General features: G+C 46.8%; 1 protein-coding gene across 6 annotated transcripts in view; it reads right to left on the bottom strand.

The window, feature by feature from the left end:
• The window catches only part of NRP2 (neuropilin 2), a 131,431-nt gene that overhangs the window by 42,156 nt on the left and 70,040 nt on the right, over positions 1–19,235 (bottom strand). For all 6 annotated transcript variants that reach the window (XM_075934328.1, XM_075934330.1, XM_075934329.1 and 3 more), the window contains exons 8-12: positions 18,970–19,114; positions 18,066–18,415; positions 16,635–16,779; positions 11,638–11,754; positions 9,292–9,444 (exon numbers count right to left, since the gene is read on the bottom strand). In XM_075934328.1, the coding sequence (XP_075790443.1) occupies positions 9,292–9,444; positions 11,638–11,754; positions 16,635–16,779; positions 18,066–18,415; positions 18,970–19,114 (910 nt within the window). The remainder of the gene's footprint in view (positions 1–9,291; positions 9,445–11,637; positions 11,755–16,634; positions 16,780–18,065; positions 18,416–18,969; positions 19,115–19,235) is intronic.

The raw sequence follows: 19,235 nt of genomic DNA, 5'->3' as shown, positions 1-19,235 counted from the left end.
TCAGCATGCGTGAGCCACGCTGTTCCAGCAGTTAATATTTTTGACACAGTTAATGGAAGGCTTGCAGAGCAGAGAAGACACCTGAAAGAAAATCTCTTCTGTTGCTAAAACATTTGAAGAAAAACTACATAGAAGATTTGATCAATCTTTTCAGGATCAAACAATGCATTTCAGCCATTCCCCTGGATTTTTGATTCTAAGCATCTGTTCTTGCTAATGACACAGTCGATAAGGCTCCCACAGAACTGGCATCCGAGGTTCAAAAGGCCAGCTCACAGAACAGCTCACAGCATCTTAGCCTACTGCTGTTTCTGCAAACGGTGCTTCTGCCACTTCCCATGGAGATTTATGGATACATCTGGATTTAGTAGAGCAAGAGCAGCGTGAACACGCAACTGTCACTGACCAGACAACAGCATAATCAATTATACGTGCACCTTAGCAAACCCCAGGTCAATCAGAAGACTGATCCTCCAAACAAACCATCTGGAAATCCAAACAAACCATCTGGCCAACATGCACTTCTTTTGGCTAGCACCTTCCCCTCCTACTAGTGAGCCATTTGAGAGATTATTAGGTGCAGCGGGAGATGAAGTCTAACAGCTCAGGTCATGCTTAAATCATGAGTTGGTACAGCAGCTTGTCTCACAAGGTCAACCTATCTGCACTTGGTTTCTGAATACACAACAATAGGCTCCCAAGAAAAACAGCTACCCTGATGGGTCCCAGCAGCACATCTGGAAGCGTTCCAACAGAACACATTGGGTAGGATATAAATAATCAATTACCACAGTTCTCAGTCAAAGGCCATAAAGTTTCCTCTTCGTTGAACATTGTAGACTTACAATTGCTACTCTGTGTCAGATCTTTACATTCACCCATACCTCTTTCCCAAGTCACTGCACTCACCATTATTACAAAGCTAATTCCTGTGGGGTTTTCACTGGAAGCATCACTCCCCACCAACTCCTGCCTTTCGGTCGTAAAGGGCTTTGCTGCTTGTGATTGCTGTCACTAGTGCATAGTCACAACCACCACTTTCACTTGTCTCTATGAGGGATGTTACCAATAAGCCAAGACTTATTGGTTAATGTAGTTGACTACTCGCATTCCCCCCCTTGCTGCTCCTGTATTAGAGCAGCATAGCATGGCAGGGGGCTCCCCGGGATTGGGGCCGGACCGCACTAGCTGCCAACCCCGCTCCCGAGAGCTACAGAATAGTCGACTAACCGCTAAGAATTCGTGAGGTTAGTCAACTATTCTCTTACCCAATAGCTAACCTCTCCAGTCTCTACAGATCTAGATCTGCTCCTGCTCTTCCAAGCTTGCAGGAGATGGTCCAGGAGATGAGACACTGATCTGAGGTTCAGTTCCCAGCTATACTAGTGATGTGGTGTGTGACCCTGTACTTAGCACTCCACCTGTGACATCCTCCCCTATCTCACAGGGCTGATGGTAAGCTAAAAATTCATACTGATCATGGGGTGCCCCAATACGCTGATGAGGGCCATATGAATTCTGCTTCTGAGTGATCAGTGCCTCAAACACTCAAGTAGTAGTTAGAGCCAGATGTTTACGATAAAGGATCTGCTCAATATTTGCATGCAGACCACCTACAACCCAATAGAAACTGCACACTTTGCATGAAACAGAGGAGTGCATGCACTGATCTGTGTGCCTACATGGTTTTATGCAGGTACAACTAAAGGCAGCAGCCCACAAATAAAGGCATTACATACTGTAATGAACTGGAGGAGTGCTGGTGACTAAGGGGTTAACTCAGGGTACGTCTACACTTACATCCACACTGCAACTGTGTTCTTTTGACAGAAAGTCGAAAGACCGCAGGGAGTTTTCTTTCGACAGCGGTAAAGAGCTCTTTCGGAAAAAGGCATGTGTAGAGGGTTTTTTTTTGTTTTTTTCTTCAAAAGAAGAGGCCTCCAAGAAAAAGCACAAGTGCCCGGGTGGCCACTCTGTCCATAGTAAACACAACAAGATAGAGGCTTGGAATTTGAATTGGATATAGATTCCCTGCCTGCTTTCTTTGTTGGACAGTAACACCAGGGATTGAGAAAGACAGAATGATTTAAACCCAGGAAGCACTATCATGCCCCCACCCCATGGAATTCAGGACAGGGGAGCGGACTGAACAAAGAGAAAAATTAGAAGTGAGTACCAGGGAAATACGAGGCCAGTCGTGTTCAAGGTAATTTTTCTTTATTTTATGGTTTGGCTTGAACTACTCTGTGTTCAACTACTACCATGCCTCCCTCCCTGTTTACCATCTAAGCACCGTGCCGAGATTTTTTTCTCTGTTTTAATTTATTTTCCTCATTTGCTCGGTAACATCTGGCAACCAACGATGCTTTATCAAGTTTATCTTTTGTTTGGTAATAAAAATCACTTTTAAGGTGATGATTTGATTCTTGTGTCCTGGAAAGTCTGTCTGTGGGTATCTGCAGGCCTCTGACTGAGGGGTCAGCTACCAGAGACTGCAGCTTGTTGTCTTCTTTTCTTTTTCAAGCTCTTTTGGGGCAAAAGAGCTTGGGGTCCCCCTGGGGGTGGTTTCAAGTGTTCACCCCTGGCTTTTCGGAGGGGGTCAAAAGCACTTCATGGTGGCAGCGAATTCCCCAAAATCTAGGTATTAGGATTTTGGGGGGAAGTTTTTGTAACCAGTGACTGTAGAGGCAAGGTTTTGGAGTGCGCTTGCAGGCCCCCACCTTCTGCATTCGTACTGCCAGAGTGAGGAACAGCCTTGACACAGCACAAGCTAGGTATCTGTTTTTCTTTACATTTCCCAAAACCTGGCTCTGGGAGTCATTAACCAGTCAGTCATTTAAAACACTCACTCTCACTCTCTCTCACACACACACACACACACACACACACACACACACACACACACACACACTTTCTCTCTCCCTCTCACACTCTCTCTCTCTCAAAGCAAAGGAATGGAAACATCCATTTATAGGAAAACTTCCACAGTGTAAGCCTGGGGCCCAGCACTGTTTTCACTGAAGCGAATGGGAATTTGCCAGTCCTTTAGGGACATGTCATGACCCTGGCTGTGCTACAGTGCATGAGGGTAATGGACACAAGGACTCTCTTTCTCCCCAGCTCAGTCTACCCACATTGCAGGGGGAAGGGATGGCCCAAGTACAGCCATAGGGCTGCTACACTTTCTCTTGTGCACAGACGCGGGGAGGGGTGTAAGCAGAGTAGCTGGCCGACCAGTGAAGGGACCTGAGGCAGGTGGAGGGCTGGGAGCAAGGGAAGAATTAGCAACCACACTGTAATTCACAGTGCGGGTCATGATCTGTTCTTGGGGTGGAGCAGCTACTTGCTTCTTCCTCAGTGGGTGCACTGGCAAAGCGCACGAGGATCAGGGTCTATTTGTGCAAATAAGAACTGGGTGGCTCCCTTGGCTCCACAAGAATCAATGGCAGAACTCCCACTGACTTCTAAGTGATTGGGCTGAGCCTTCAAGGGACAAACCGCACCAGCCTTACTGATAGGGAGCAGTACGTAACACTGCAAATATGCCCCAGAAACTCACAAGGACCCATCGTGGTGTCAGGCTCCAGGAGGCTACGCCCAACCCCACTCCCCAGAAATTAACAGCAACCACTTCTACTGATTCAGTGGAGCAGTGGAGCAGGATTAGGGTCCAAGCGCCTAAATTCTATAGAGTGCAATAAAAATGCAGCCCTTGAAAATCCCATGGGACTAACACAAGGCTAGTCAAAGGGTCACCAGCAGCTTAACTATGGCCCAACATATATTCACAAAATGAGCTCTTGCAAAACCTCAAAGCAATGCAAATATTTCCCCACTGGAAACATTTTTAAACAAATAAGTCTTTTCCTGCTGGTCCTGCAATCCAAGTATGAGAGCACTTCTGCCCCTGAAAGTGGAGCTGGCCACAAGCCTAAAGCCACAGTGAAATTCTCTCCAGTGACCGTCACTGCTCAGACACTGCAATACTCCTACCCACTAGTTTCGTATAGTGCCAGGTGCGGTTAGCAATGCTGGATTCGCACACGTGCTTATTTCGCAGACAAAGGTCCGAACAGCCTTTGCTCACTCGGGGAGATAGAAGTGTGTGCCTATAGGATGGAGCCCTAGGATTTCTAAACGACAGTGTTCTTGTAACATCTTCTAATCATTTCCTTTACACCTGTAAAAAAAATCTAAACATCCGTGTCCAGATTCTAAGCTGGTATATTCCACTGATGACAATGGAACAAGACCGACTTGTACCAACTGAAAATATGCTGCCCAGTATCTTTCCAGACTCTTGGCAGTCACTGAAGAGGACGACTATGGCAGAGCTTCTCAGCACCTGCCCGATTCAAGATACCTAGTTTAGCAACTGGAACAAGTGGGTTCCTATTCTGGTCCCTCAGGACCTTGATCTTGCCCCCCTGACATCAGTGAGAGTTTTGCCATTGACTTCCATGGGAGCAGGATCAGAACCTCATTGAAAGTTGACCCTGTTGCAAATGGTAGTAAACTCCCTCAATGCAGCTACAGGGGGCAATCTGTTGACGTGAAAATCCACAGGGAAAAAACTGCAATCCCCTTTTGGAGCATGACAGTAGAAGAAAGTGGGTTCCTTTGCCCCACAAAAAGGCAAGCGGCAGGTGGAAACAGGATGGCTTTCTGCTGAGTTAAGCAGCGTGGCGCCCTGTCACCAATAGGGGTAGCTGAATTTGTCATGGGAGGCTCTAAGGGATGACGGAGACAATCGTGCTGCTACAAGCACAAGAAACATGGTGCTAATAAAAGAAACGCCAAGGTCCTGGAGAGACTCTTGGAAATACAACTAGTGGGTGTCTTGTCAGTTGCAAGGAGCTGTTCCCTATGCCAAACAGGAGAAATACTTGTGAGCACACACAAAACGAAATCGAAAGATATCTAAGGAATCCGAGCCTGCCTTTCAACAGATTTTTCTAATCAAATGCCTTTTGGATAATATTTCAGCCAATTCCCCCTTCCCATGCTCACTCAGCCAGGGCCCCTCCTTTTAATTTAATTTTTTTGTTTTGCCATTTGATGAAGAAACAGAAATACATTCCACATGCCTCTTAAAGGCACAGCACGTTTCTTTCTCCCGTGGCAGCACCAAGCGTTCCATGGCAGCACCTTTAAATTTAAGGAGCTCCAACAAATCTGAATGTGCCCTGCCCTTAAACTCAGTACAGCTGCTCCCCTTCACCCAACTGCTCACCCTTGGCAGGAGCAGGGGTTCAGCAGGAAAGACCACCTTGAGCAGAAAGGACTTTTTATCCTTTCTTTGCTTGGAGTCTGGGGATGAATTTTATAAGTAGAAGCAAAATGCTGGAGGGGGTAACTAGAAAACCCTCAGAGGAATGAAGGAGTGTGAGCTAACAATCTTGCTATTCTGCTTCCACGCAGCATACTACAAGAGGCTCTTTTTTAACATCACAGGTCTCTTTTTAAAGCTGAAAAAAGCATCTACTCACTGCCCTTTGTGTTGTCCTTCCTCATTTCTTAAAGCAGGAACCACGTTGCACCCAATTGTCCTTTCCAGGATGAATCCTTTTACATTCTTCCAATGCAGCGGAAAGCTAGACCCGCTCACCGCCCGGCAGCTCCTATGTTATCCTGCCTGACATTCTTCTCCGAACAATGGGGTGCAACTGATCAGTGGGGCAGTGCCATGATTCTACAGCCAGTAGCTCATCTCACCGACTTAGTGCTTCAGGCGAGAGCATGGCCAGAGGGAGAAGAGGCCAGCACCACTTTGGGGCTCACCTTTGTGAACATGAAGCACTGTGTCTGTACAGCACCTAGCACAATGGGGCTCTCAACTCTGTGCGGGACTCTAGGCGCTAGTGGAGACAACACCTCCCTTGTCTCTCTAGTATCCCCTTGATCTAATATCCAGCATTGCTACAGATATACTCCAGGCACAACTGTACTGCAAACAGCAGCTACTTGGAGAAATCTCCCTGTGGCTGCCAGAGGCAAAGCTCGCTAAATCAACAGAAGGCTGGGAGCAGTCCCCAAGGGCTGGAGAGACTGCAGTTCAGAAGTACCAGAGAGAAAGAGAGCCAGGGTAAGAAATGGAAGGTCATAGGGTGCAAACTCCAGAAATGGGGCAGACAACCAGAGAGGGCCAGATCCCGGGTAGGAACATCACTCATCCCAAACTGTCCCTAAACACACACACACACACACACACACGTCTTTTAAGAAAAAAAGGGCAATTAATTGTAGGAAGACTGGGGGAAGAGGAAATGAAATGAAAAATGGAGTCTGAGTTATAAAAATAGGTAATTTTTCCTACTTGCAGGAGGCTTATTACATTAATTAAACATTATTACAGCAAATGAGATGGGGGGGCATTATTAACCCTGGGACTGGCGGTAAGTGTTCTCTCCTGTTGCCTGAGGCCCCAGTGATCCGCAGATATTAATCTTTGTAAGCACTCAAAGTCTGAAGAGATAAACACTCCAACTATGGAAATGTGTTTTTCTCTGTTTTTCACACTGTGCCCTGCGTCAAGTCAAAGAATATGACGGCTGTCCAAAGAGCTTGTCTTTAATACAGCGTGGGGGTTGTAAGAGATCTGGGTGCCTACTTGACCAATGGGAAAAAGCAGGTGTGTGTTTGTATGTTATAAGTAACAGTGAGTGCACGTTCATGTGTGTGTTTGAGAGAGAAGCCTCATTATTCAACATATTTCATATATATATTTGCATTCCTCTCTGGTTCTGCTTGCCAGGTGCCCCTAGGCTGCCTTCCAAGTGACCGTTAAAATGGTTAGGCTGGGGTGGGCAATATTTTTCACAGGAGGGCCACTTAATGGTTGTCATGGGCTGGCTCCACCCTCTGGAAGGGGTGGGGCTGGGGACTAGCCTTCCCCCAGAGTAGTCTGGGGCCAGAGGTTTTGAATTAAAAACACAGCAAAGGGCTCATAGCTCTTGGCCATGCCACTAGTGCATTGCCTGGCAGCCGCCTGGGACTGCTGTGGCTATTGAAAGGGCTCACAGCTCCAGCCTTCGCCAGGGTAGTGCGGCGACCATGAGCCATGAACCATTTAAATAGGCTCCTGCTGCCTGTGCCACTGCTTGGAAATTTGGTAGCACAGGCAGCAGGCTTTCAATAGAAAGCATCCAGATACAGTCTGTGAGCCAGTTCCAAGTGCTAGGTGGGCTGGATCCAGCCCCTGGGCCATTCATGCCCAGCCCTGGTCTAGGCAGTACCTCTGTCTCATGGCTGACAGGTTAGGTTTCAACACTCAATCCTATAGGTAAGAACCAATGGGCAAGGTCAACTCAATCTATCATATCCTTATGCTCTTTAGATACAGGCATTGAAGTCCTTATATCTCCATTTGGGATCCGGAACAGAAGCAAAGCTAGGTGAACCGCATCCTGCCTCAATGGGACCTTTGAATGTCCTGCCCAAAACTCAGTCCATGTTCCTCAAAATCAAGTGAACTTCAGCTGAAGTAATTTAGAAACCGGTGAGCCCACTCTGAACCCAACAACACTGCTCCTCTGTCATCTTAGATAAGACGATGGCAAAGGTCCCAGGGCTCGTTCCAAGATACAGGGATAAGGAATTTGCAGGGACTGACTCACTCCTGATCTCTTCAAACAAACCTGAGCAAAACCCATCCACAGCTAAGACCTGTAAGGCTCGTTCCTCCTTAGTCAGAACCCCAAATCCCCTATTCTGTTCCCACAAGTCTATGCCAGAGCACAAAAGAGTAAATCTCAAGCAGAACGAATGTTCTGTATCTCTAGGTCCTGGGGAGCTCGATCCCAACAGATGACTTAAGTCTATTCGATTCAGCCACTGGGTGCAGAATAGCTGAAGTCAAGCTCTATCCAGCCACGGGATAATTACAACGTGTGTACAAGAGGACGGACACCATAGCAAGAGGGAAAACACAGTGTGGGGAGTATACTGATGAACTCACATGAAGAAGTCCAGATAGGATTTTGATGCAAGTCCCAATTTCCCTATAATAGGGTCTGTCTACACAAGCCCCCTAGTTCAATCTAGGGAGGCTAATGTCGGCATTCGAAGTTGCAAATCAAGCCTGGGATTTGCATCTTCCCGGCTGGTCGCCATTTTTTGAAATTTACAAGACCGGACTGACTGCCCTCGTTTACACGCGGCAGGGACCCGGTAGTTCGAATTAAAGCCCCTAGTTAGAACTCCCTGTTATTCCTCCTGCAAGGAGGTTTAACAGGTAGTTCGAACTAGGGGCTAGTGTAGACATACCCCATTATAGGGAGATTGGGACTTGCATCAAGATCCTGAGGTTTAACAGGGAGTTCGAACTAGGGGCTTTAATTCGAACTACCGGGTCCCTGCCGCGTGTAGACGTGGGCAGTGAGTCCGGTCTTGGAAATTTCAAAAAATGGCGCCCAGCCGGGAAGATGCAAATCAAGCGCGGGATATTTAAATCCTGGGCTCGATGTGCAACTTTGAATGCCAACATTAGCCTCCCTACTTCGAACTTGGAGGTTAGTGTAGACCTATCCTTTGTCCCGAGAGAATTCTTCCCCACGGTGCATGCACAGAATTCATGTAGCTTCGCAAAAATCACTTTCTTCCAAGCAAAGGGAAGCTGCAAGAGCAGTCACGCTCTACTCCCAAGCTGTGCAGGTACATCATTCCAGGCAGCGGCACAGCCAGTGGAGGGGTAAATTACCCAAGCAGTGGTTCCTACCCTAGGCTGGGATCAACAGCTAGTTCCAGCTGGACTAGAGGCAAGAGAGGATGGGACTCTCGAGGTCCCTTCCAGTCCTATGATTCTATGACTTCCTCTTCCCCTGCAAGGAGAGTCTAAGACTGTGTGAGACCCACCTCCTTGAAACCTCTCCCAGCTGCAGGAGGTGCAACATCCTCCCCTACTTCCTGCCCCCCCTCACTCCTGAGCAGTTGGGAGAGAAGCCAGTGTATGGGGAGGGGAAATGCTCCCCCATCCACGCAGCCCCCTTGCATCCAGACCTCCCATGCTCAGACACCCCTGCCACACCTACCCGGCACATACAGAATTCCTTGAGCTCTCCGCTCCCAAATCCCACCTCACTGAATCTCAGCCCCTGAAATTCAGTGCCATGGTTATTGGACCTATAAAAAAGAAGAGAGCCAACCAAGCAGAATATCCAAAGAATTAGCACAGGAAAAATACCCACTTCGGCATAATCTCAGTGACTGTTAGGCAGTATTACAACAATCTTTTCCATGGAGAAAATGCTATAGCCTTTTCGCCCTTCCCCAAGAACGGATGATCCGGCTTACCAGGTAAGGATCCAGTGCTTGGTCCTGAATTGCTGAACCATGTGCTTCTAGAATGGAAAGACCACATATAATCTGTTGCAGGATCATTAGACCAATCACACAGGTCTTCAGGGAGATCAAAGTTGCAATTGAATCCTACAGGAAGCGGGGCATCTTATAAAAGGAACATAACAAAATGAAACTTAATTAAAGAACCACCTGCAACAGACCAATGCTATTTAAAAACTAAACTAGCTGGCAAGTCATAAATACTGAAAGAAAGCATGAAATCTCTCTCTGATGGATGCTTTCAACCTATCTCATGTTTCAGCAGCTCTGAGGATCAGCCTTCAGTTCTGCATCATCAAAATGCCCCCCACCCAGTCCTTCAGCTAATCTACCAAACCAAGCCAGTAGAAATGCAGGCACCCAATGCTTCCAGCCCCTAATCAGCACCTTCTCTTCATCCCCCAGAGTGGCCAAAGATTAAATTCCATCTTAAATGTCAGAGACGAATGTTTCCCAAGGGCCCGCCCCATGCGCTGCAGTTCCACTCTGGCTCCAAAAAGAGAAGAATCTTGAGTGCCCCAAAAGTGCAGCTATCAAGTGACAGGTCTAAGCATTCGTGCCAGAAGGGAACAGGATGCCTGGGATTATGAATGGTCACTCCTGGGTCAGTATCCACTAATGAAACTGTTCCCTATGCGACAGAGGGCAGCAGTGGGCTAATGGTTCTAAAGCAGCACTTAGAGAATGTCCGAGGAGACACTCCTGACTAGGACGTGCCAGTGAGCATTGGCCAAATATAGCCACGGCGTGTTCGGAGCCTTCGTGAGCAGAGGAATTTTAAAATCACCGTGTCTCCAATGTTAATGACAATCAGCAAGAGGTCAGGGACTCACACGGCAGCCATCAGGTGAACACTACCATGCAGTGGGAAGAGACATCCCCTCCCCAATCCCATATCAACTCATTTTATTACGACTTTATCTAGTTCCCAGGGAGGACTAGTCCCAATAGCTTCTACTAAATCTGATTAAATATGCCTCATAGCTTGTAAAGTCTGAGAATGAAACTCAGAGCTAAGCATGAAGGGAACCATCGTGGGTATTGGCCCTACATGCTAAAACGCATCACGAGGGTAGAAAGCGTGTCTCAGACTGCGCTGTGCAGCACACCTGACTTCTGTGGCTCAACGAAAACTGGCGTGCTGACCTCCAAAGTCACTCCACCGAGGGCAGAGGCAGTGGAGAGGTGTAACAGCAGTGCAGAGAGATCAGGCCCCTTGTACTGAATCTATGACTTACATTTCTAGAATTGAACCTTAATGGACAGCATGGAATAGTTAATTTGTTTTCAAGGTCTCATTAGGTTTTCCTTTTATGTTTCCCTCCAGGCCTTAAAGCTGATGGGCCAAAACACTGGCGAAATCTTACCAGCAACCCTCTTCTAATGCAATTTTCTAGACAAATTTTGAAAGTTCATGTGGTCTGAGTATGTGTCTATGCATTCGGGCACGTCTCCAAAGCCTCAGAGGGCCAAATTCTGCTTACAGTTACAGTGGCATAAACCCACTGAATTCAATGGAGACACTCTCCTGCATACACATGTGGCCTGCGTTTACACTGGCATGATCTTGCCTAAAAGCATCCGTGCCAGTGTAGACGCTCTCTTGTGCAAGAAAGCTCCAATAGCCATTTTAGCCATCGGGCTTCCTTGCGCAAGAAATTAACGTTGCTGTCTACACTGGCCCTCTTGCACAAGAATACTTGCACAAGAGGGCTTATCCCTGAGCAGGAGCGTCAGAGTATTTGCGCAAGAACCACTGATTTTGTACATTACAACGTCAGTGTTCTTGCACAAATACTTGCGGCCAGTGTAGACAGACGGCAAGATTTTGAGCAAAAGCATTTGCTTTTGCGCAAAATCTTGCCAATGTAGACACAGCCGTAGTGTCATTAGCATAGTATCTGAGCATCCCACAGCCTTAAATACTTTTATCCTCTCAACAGGTGTGTGAAGTAGGACAGGGCAACTATCACCATGTACTGATGGGAAACTGAGGCACGGAGAGACCACAAGGAATCGGTGGTGGAGCAAACTGAACCCAAGTCTCCAGAGTCCCAGGCTAGTGCCCTTAGCACCATATCGTCCTCCCTTTCTCCCTAGCTGTACTACCCTTCCCTGGTATAATCGATCAGAATTTGAGCCTGATTCTTTGATGCTTGACCCCTCACTAGTACTGTCATTCTACAGATTTCCAGGACTCAGTCCCATTGGGTAGGAGCCAATGGAAAGATAAGAGTATGACCGTAACGAGTTAACCCATCATCTAGTGCTCTATGGGTGCGCGGGTCTGGTACATACCATCACCTTCTCCACAGCCATCACCACACTCTGTTGTCTCCTCATCAGTAGGGTATGGTTGAGTGGTCTCCTCACTCTTCAAGGTGGGCATTAGTGTCTCTGAAGTGGGCTTTACATCTGCATACAGCAAACAAAGAAGAACAGCTGATAATAAGCCGCATACTCATAGAGCCCAAAGGAGGAAACTAAACAGAACTCTTTTCTTTCTGAGCCCTATACAGAGCGGATAAGAAAGCAACAATAATTTACAACATGCTACATATGTCATCATGGCTCAAATCACTTGTGAGGCTTCTTTTAGACCCCAAAAGGAAATAGGGAATTCTCTGATCTGTGGACTCTGTTGGACAAGGATCTCCTTTAAACTGATATGCTATTTTTTATGTATGTATGTAATTAGCTAGGAGGTTTGTTGTTACACTGCATAACAGAGAGCCCAGGCTGCATATTCTTTCTTTCATAAAGGCAAAACTACATAAAATATTCCCACCAATTGTGCCAGTTTTAGAAAAAACCCACCAAGGCACTCAACACCGCAAATGATGTAACCACAAATGGATCCAGAGTATCCCTAGCATGCTCTGGCTCACAGCAGAAAGCATCAGTTTTCAAGCTCCACCCTCCTGACTGTAGATTTAAAACAGCTCTGTCCCAGTTCCTTCTTTTCTATGCAGACTCTGGGAACCTACCTAAAAGCAGGCAGGTGTCAAGGAACTTTAAGCAGAAATGAGAAGATATTAAGGTTAATGGTACAGGAATGAAGTTCCCTCTTCCCCTCCATTTATATGAGGAATAGAGCAGACATCCGAGTCCAGTGTCCTCCCCAGGTTTTAAACGTTTCTTTGCTTTATTACATGTTATTAGGATTTTTTGTTGGCAACATTCAGGATATCATTTAATAAAGCCAGAAGCAGAAGGAAATGGCTAAATACACTGAATATTTTCCATACACTGCTTCCCACTTCTGTGAGTGAACATATTGCACGTAGACTCTTGTGTTCCTGTTTTGCTTTCAGCTGCCTTTTATTCACTGTAAAATACTGAACAACCTCAAAGCCTCCTACTATTTAAGTCCAAATTTATTACTACACCATAAAACTCCACATATTACTGACAAGCAAATTGGAAGCAGCAAGGCACAAAAACAGTCATTTAAAAAAACCCATCAGCTGAAGGCAGCGTGTCAAAAGCTGCAAGTTACTTCCCCTCGGTATGTGTTTTTGGGCTTGCAGATTTATAGTAGGAATGTGTCAAAGGGAAAGGCCTATGAAAGGCAAAGTACCATATGCAGTCCAGATGCTCAGACTGTTCCACCGCCCCGCACAGCATGCCACCATGTACCCTGAGAATCAGTTGCTCTGGCAGAGCATGACAAGATGGGGAGACAAGATAATGAAAATCCCAGGGCCAAGGTAGGATGTGAAATGGAAAGTGAGAAGGAGAACGTCTCTCTCTCCCACCTGGCATGTTTGTGCAGTGAGAGGTACCTGCTGATCATGCCGCACAGTTGTTGGGCAATTGAAACCAGATGTCTTGGAACTTCAAAGGAGAGAAGAGAGGTCACAAGCCAATGTTCATCAATCTCCAAAGGAAAAGTGTCAGCAGGCCTTTGATACAAGCCAGTGGCTGACCAGTCACTTCTTTTTTTAAGCTCCCTGATAATAACGCATTTCTGAGCCTAGCTGCTATGAGTTACCTGCGTGAATCGATAAAATGGCATAAACAGAAACAGTGGCAGCTGGGCAGTGACCATGCTACAGCTTGTAAGCCTATTTGAAAACGTTTGCATTTGTTGTTTTGTAACCACGTCACTGGCCTTGTTCCCAAGCAAGTGCTATTGCCTTGGGCTTCACAGCCAGGCTTAAACCCAGCTCAGTAACATGTCTGGGTCTCGCCTCCACCACAGAGCCATGGCTTGGGGCTTGTCTGCACAAACAAGCAGACTGCAGAAAGCTGGGGAGTGGGGAAATCCACCCAATTCGAGCTTGTTGTGGACTAACCATGTGCACTCTACCGACATCTGTGAGAGCACGTTGATCTGGTCCCCTTTGAAACAGGACTAGCTCTACAGATCAGCAGCGTGCACATGGAGGGCCAGACGAGGCAGGGTGGCACAAGGTAGTCACATTCTAATTGTTTGTGCATGTGCATTGAGTCACACTGAGAGACTGCGACACTGCCCCTCTTTGGGTTTTGTAGTTTATATAAAACCACAGGTTTTCTCCACTCCCCAGATCGCAGCTGTGATGCACTTTGCTCCCCCATTTCCTGAATCACAAAGCATGCTCCAGTTATATTTCGGCACATTTATAGCCAGCAGTTTTTCTTTTAAAAGTGACAAAGTACAAATGGCGAGGAATCCTGAGGAGACCCACTTTGCCCACGAAAGCTTATGCTCCAACACTTCAGTTAGTCTATAAAGTACAGCAGGACTCCTCGCCACTTTTGCAGATTCAGACTAACACGGCGACCCCTCTGATACATAAAGTACAAATGACGAGACAGGAGTGTTGGGAAATTATGGCTGACAACATTCATTGGAACACTTGTGTGTGGCAATCCCTTTTCAACATGGCCATTTCTAGCAGAAGTTCAAAGCTCATAGCGGACAGAGCTATAATGGTGAACGTACAGAAAAAGCATAAAGGATTGAGACAGATGCACGGTAGAGTATGGCCTGGAATTGCTTGCAACAGAGTGAGCTGTGGGGGAGGCAGGAGAGACATCATGGGGTCAATTTTCTGCCTGGCTTAGCACAGGTGAGAGTAGTCTCAGGGCTGCTCTATGCTACACCAGCTGGCAATGGTCCCCAAGGGACTATCAGTCATCAGGGGATAGCAGAAAGCTGCAGAGAGAAGTAGGAACAGGAGCTTGCTCTGTAGGCTCTCCACCTGATGGTGATTCCTCTATGCCAGGAGAGGTCTTAAGAGGACTGAGAGCACTAGCAAAATGCAGGACTATGCAGCACTTGAAAGACTAACAAGATGGTTTATTAGGTGAGGAGCTTTCGTGGGCCAGACCCACTTCCTCAGATCAAATAGTGGAAGAAAGTAGTCACAACCATATATGCCAAAGGATACAATTAAAAAAAATGAACAAATATGAAAAGGACAAATCACATTTCAGAACAGGAGGGGGATGCGGGGGGGGGGGGGGGGGGAGGAAGGAAGGTAAGTGTCTGTGAATTGATGATATTAGAGGTGGGGAGAGTGGGATGTTTGTGAGCTGAGCAGCACACGAGGACAGAGGAGAAAGTCTGGCCAGGCTGAGTAAATCTTCAGATTAGTCTCTCTTTTCTGAGTGCAAACTGTGCCTGTGTGAGCTATGGCTACATCAGGGATTGCAGCAGGGATCTTTCTAGCTAAAAGCAAGAGTCTCTATAGCCAGAGTGAGAAAATGAACACATGCTGGCCAGGCTATAAAACTCCAGCTAGAGGGGTCTGCATCAAGCCTGGAACTTCTTTTTGTCCGATAAAGTGTCTTTTAGAAAGATCTTGATTTACTGTTAAATCATTTAATTGAGATCACAGAATTGATTTCTATGGAGGCAAGATTTCACCCTATTTTTGTTTTGTTTGATAATTTGCTATTAAATGATTGTAAAATATTTTGTATACATAATAGAAGAAAGGGGCAAGAAAAACTTGGTAAATGGCCAGCAATGGGCTGTACTTTGTGTAAGATTCCTGGAGCAGAACTCTTACAAGAAAATGCCTTTTTGAGATGCTGTTTTACATAGAAATCATTCCTCTTTATCCCTGACATCTGGGCTACGTCTAGACTGGCATGATTTTCTGCAAATGCTTTTAACGGGAAAGTTTTTCCGTTAAAAGCATTTGTGGAAAAGAGCGTCTAGATTGGCACGGACTCTTTTGCGCAAAAGCTCTTTCTGCAGAAAAGCGTCCGTGCCAATCTAGACGCAGTTTTGCGCAAGAAAGCCCCGATCGCCATATTCGCCATCGGGGCTTTTTTGCGCAAAACGGTTCTCAGCTGTCTACACTGGCCCTCTTGCGCAAAAGCATTGCAGAAAAGCATTCGCGCAAGAGGGATTTTTCCCGAACGGGAGAGTCACTGTATTTGTGGAAGAACACTGACAATCTTACATTAGCTCGTCAGTGTTCTTGCGCAAATTCAAAGCGGCCAGTGTAGACAGCTGGCAAGTTTTTCCGCAAAAGCAGCCGCTTTTGCAGAAAAACTTGCCAATCTAGACGCAGCCCTGGAGAACTGAGCCAGATTTAAACAGATAAATACATTATTTAGAAAAACTCAAAAACTGCAGGAATCGCCCTCTAGCCCAAAGGGACAGTATTAAGATGAATTTGCTGGGGAGGGAGCTGTTATATTTTCAGATATGGACCAAGATGCACCATTTCACATTGCAACTCAGAGGACTAAATTTAGCTCTAGTGTAAATGGGCACAATTCTCCCCAACCACAGTGACTGTGTTCTGTAAGGGTATGTCTACACAACAGTGCTATTTTGAATTAACTTAATTTGAAATAGTTAATTTGAATTAAGCTAATTCGAAGTAACGCATCTAGACACAAAAACTAATTCGAAATAGCGTTTTTCTAATTCAAAATAGCACGTCCACATTAAGTGGACCCTGAATCGAAAGGTAAGGCTGGCCAGAACCAGTTCCGGCCGGCAGGGCATCAAGATTGGACTTAGCGTGTGGGGCTGCTGCCCCAGGCTATCCTAGGTCTGTGCTTAAAGGGACCCGACCCCCCATCCAGGACAGACAGTTCTCAGATCTCAAGAAGACCACCAAATCTGACCACACTTTAGTATGGAAAAAGTCTGAATTTGGATCATGCTGTAAATTGTGTTTTCACAGCTCAAGTTTACCTCTGCTGAAGTTGTAGAACTAGAACATCACCTCCTGTGGGAATGAAGGGAGAGAGATATACCTATATCCCACCCACTCTATTATGGCAAGAAATATCTCCATGTCCTACTGACCTACTAAGTACAGAAATTAAAGCAAAGTTCCAACCTGTCCAGTCACAGCCCAGCACCTCCAAACGCATCCCAATTCCTGCTGGAGACCATCGTTCTGGGTGAACCCGGACGTACTGTGCAGGGACAGGGTCAAACCGTCGGACTTCAGGGATGTCGTAATGCATGTTGCCTTCAAAAAGCTGCAAAGAGAGAGAAGTTAATCTTTTCATCATGTGTACTATCTACCCACAAACCTGGAGCATGAAGCATTCTGGCAAACCAATTCCTATTTCATGTTCATTTGAACTTTTTTTCCCACAGACTAAAATCACTGTCCATTGCTGTAAAGCAAAAGAATTTGAAACATGGGAGACACAACAAGGTACCTGTGGCAGTAAGACTGCCACACTCAGTGCTATCCGATAGTCCCTGCAAACAGGCCCGATAAGAGACAAAATATGAAAATGGAGAAGGAAATGCAGGAAACAAAAGACTCTCCTAAAACAAACTTGTATTAGAAGGCAGCTTAGGTTCAGCCCAAACAGTGCAGACCTGGCGCTATCTTGTGGCATCTGAAACAGACAGCTTTGACTGTACTGCTCTGGGACTTGGTTCCGACTTGTTCCTCTGTAAGTGAACGTATGCTGTTCCCAACTCAAGAGAACCACAGAGCTTGTTTCTAACAGAACCATACAACATGCCCCGGCCCCAACTTAATATTGCCCATGCAGATTCCCACCCAAGTGATCCGCCGATGCAAGGCTGGTGTTATTCCACTGATTTTCAGCACAAATGACATCACATTTTGTCCCTGGCTTTAGAGAGAGGCTATTGTCTGTGATCATCTAAATACTCATTTTCCCCAGTGGCTAAGCAGTGGTTATTGGCAGACACTACGGACAACTCCCCTTTACGTTGTCAGTGTACTGGGAATAAAGTTAAGGTGATTGTCACAGCTAGGTGCTCACAACTCATTTGTGGGATTGAGGTTGTTACGACGTGACCAAAGTTCCAGTCTTTTAAACGTTCAGGGGGAGAAGCATTCACACCCACGTGCATGCAGAAGTTCACTAAAACCCAATGACCTAATTTCTTAGAGCAGGGGGGCCACAATCATCCCGCCTGTCCCATAAGTGCTACATATGGGGACAGTGGAAGCCTGCTATAAATGGGAACGGGCAGGTCCATGAATGTCCCAGTAGGCAAAAAGGTTTGTAGAAAAAGCTGAGACCATCACGTGTCCTACATCACCCTCTTGTCTCCGGGGGTCAGTAACACCTGGAAGGCATCTTCCTTTAAAGGCGTATTTAGCCTCCTGGCAGGGATCCCACACACCGTCCAACCACCACAGCCTTGACACTCTGGGCTCTCTCTCAGGACTAAGCAAGCCCACAGTGAAGAAAGACAGGAGAGTGTGTTGAGCACAGGCTGGATGTGGAGATAGCCAAGCCAACAGCATTGTCCTAGTCTGACAGACAGGTCCTACCTTGGGTTGCATAGTTTTGCTGTCCTCTATATACTCCCAGTGCTTTCCAGTCATGCTGTAGGACACTTTAAACTTCTTCACAAAGGATCGAGCCTCTACCATGGTGATGCTGTCTCCTCCTCGGGCCCCTTGGATAACCACTCCTTTCACAGTCTTAGGGACCCCCAGGTCCACCTGCAGCCACTCTTCCCCTGGCTGGGCTTGGGGGATTCGTGGGAACCATCCCGAGCGGCTGCTGACCAGCCGCGCCATGCTAGGGGACCAGTCGTACCCTCTGATGGAGGAGGCAGAGATCTGGGAGTCAGAGATAAGACCGGAAAGCATCCCCAGCATGTTGGAGCAGGGTGAATCTGCACAGAGAGAAAAGGAGCAGGGGAAGAAGGGAAAAGCATGCTGAAGTGTGTCCACGTTGCACTAACAGGCAATGTCCCACTGCGCTTAACTGCTAGGTATGGAAATGTCAAAACACTCAACCCAGCTGTAACTCCCTTTATTGCAGCCATCAGAGTCGGCAGGAACCTCTCAGTGGATGTTCAGAACATCCTCACTTTCAGAAGCTCTGTGCAAATTATCCCCTGCCTCCCTCCAGTTGCTGGCTTCTCACCCACATCCACTTCGGAGTCTGCTAACACGTCTTTCCTGATCAGACCCTGACAGCTTCTTTTACAAAGTGTGGGTCCTGTCAAACAGTCTGGGTGTGTCTTCCTTCCGCAGGAGCAGGGCATCTACACTGCCAGCTGCAGAAGAGGCTAAAGCAGGCAAAATTAGGGGAGGGGTATGTGCATGGGAGTGACCTGGACTTAAGACAGACTGCAGAATTAAGGTCCTTGTCTCTGCTCTACATAGGAGCGGTTACCACAGGCAAGAGGAACCGGAGTGGGAAGCAGCTAGAAATTCTCCTGACCTGTGATTCGGCAGCCATAGAGCTCAAGTCTGAGAGCAATCCCATTGTGCCAGACTTGGGGGCGGATCCGGACAAATCGAGTCAGCACTGGGGTGTGGATCTTGTTCAGGACCACTTCAGTGACATCCGTGTTAGCTTGGAACACCTGCAAGAGAGAGAAAATATCAGGATGTCCTTAACTGAGCAAAATAATCACCCAAAGCAAAAGAATGGGCAGGGGCTTTCTAAGACAGGCTAGTGCCCCGCAGCAGGAGGCATTGAGGAGA

Source organism: Pelodiscus sinensis, chromosome 7, assembly GCF_049634645.1.
Source record: "Pelodiscus sinensis isolate JC-2024 chromosome 7, ASM4963464v1, whole genome shotgun sequence".
Taxonomy (NCBI): Eukaryota; Metazoa; Chordata; order Testudines; family Trionychidae; genus Pelodiscus; species Pelodiscus sinensis.
This window is presented reverse-complemented; position numbering and strand designations above follow the sequence as displayed.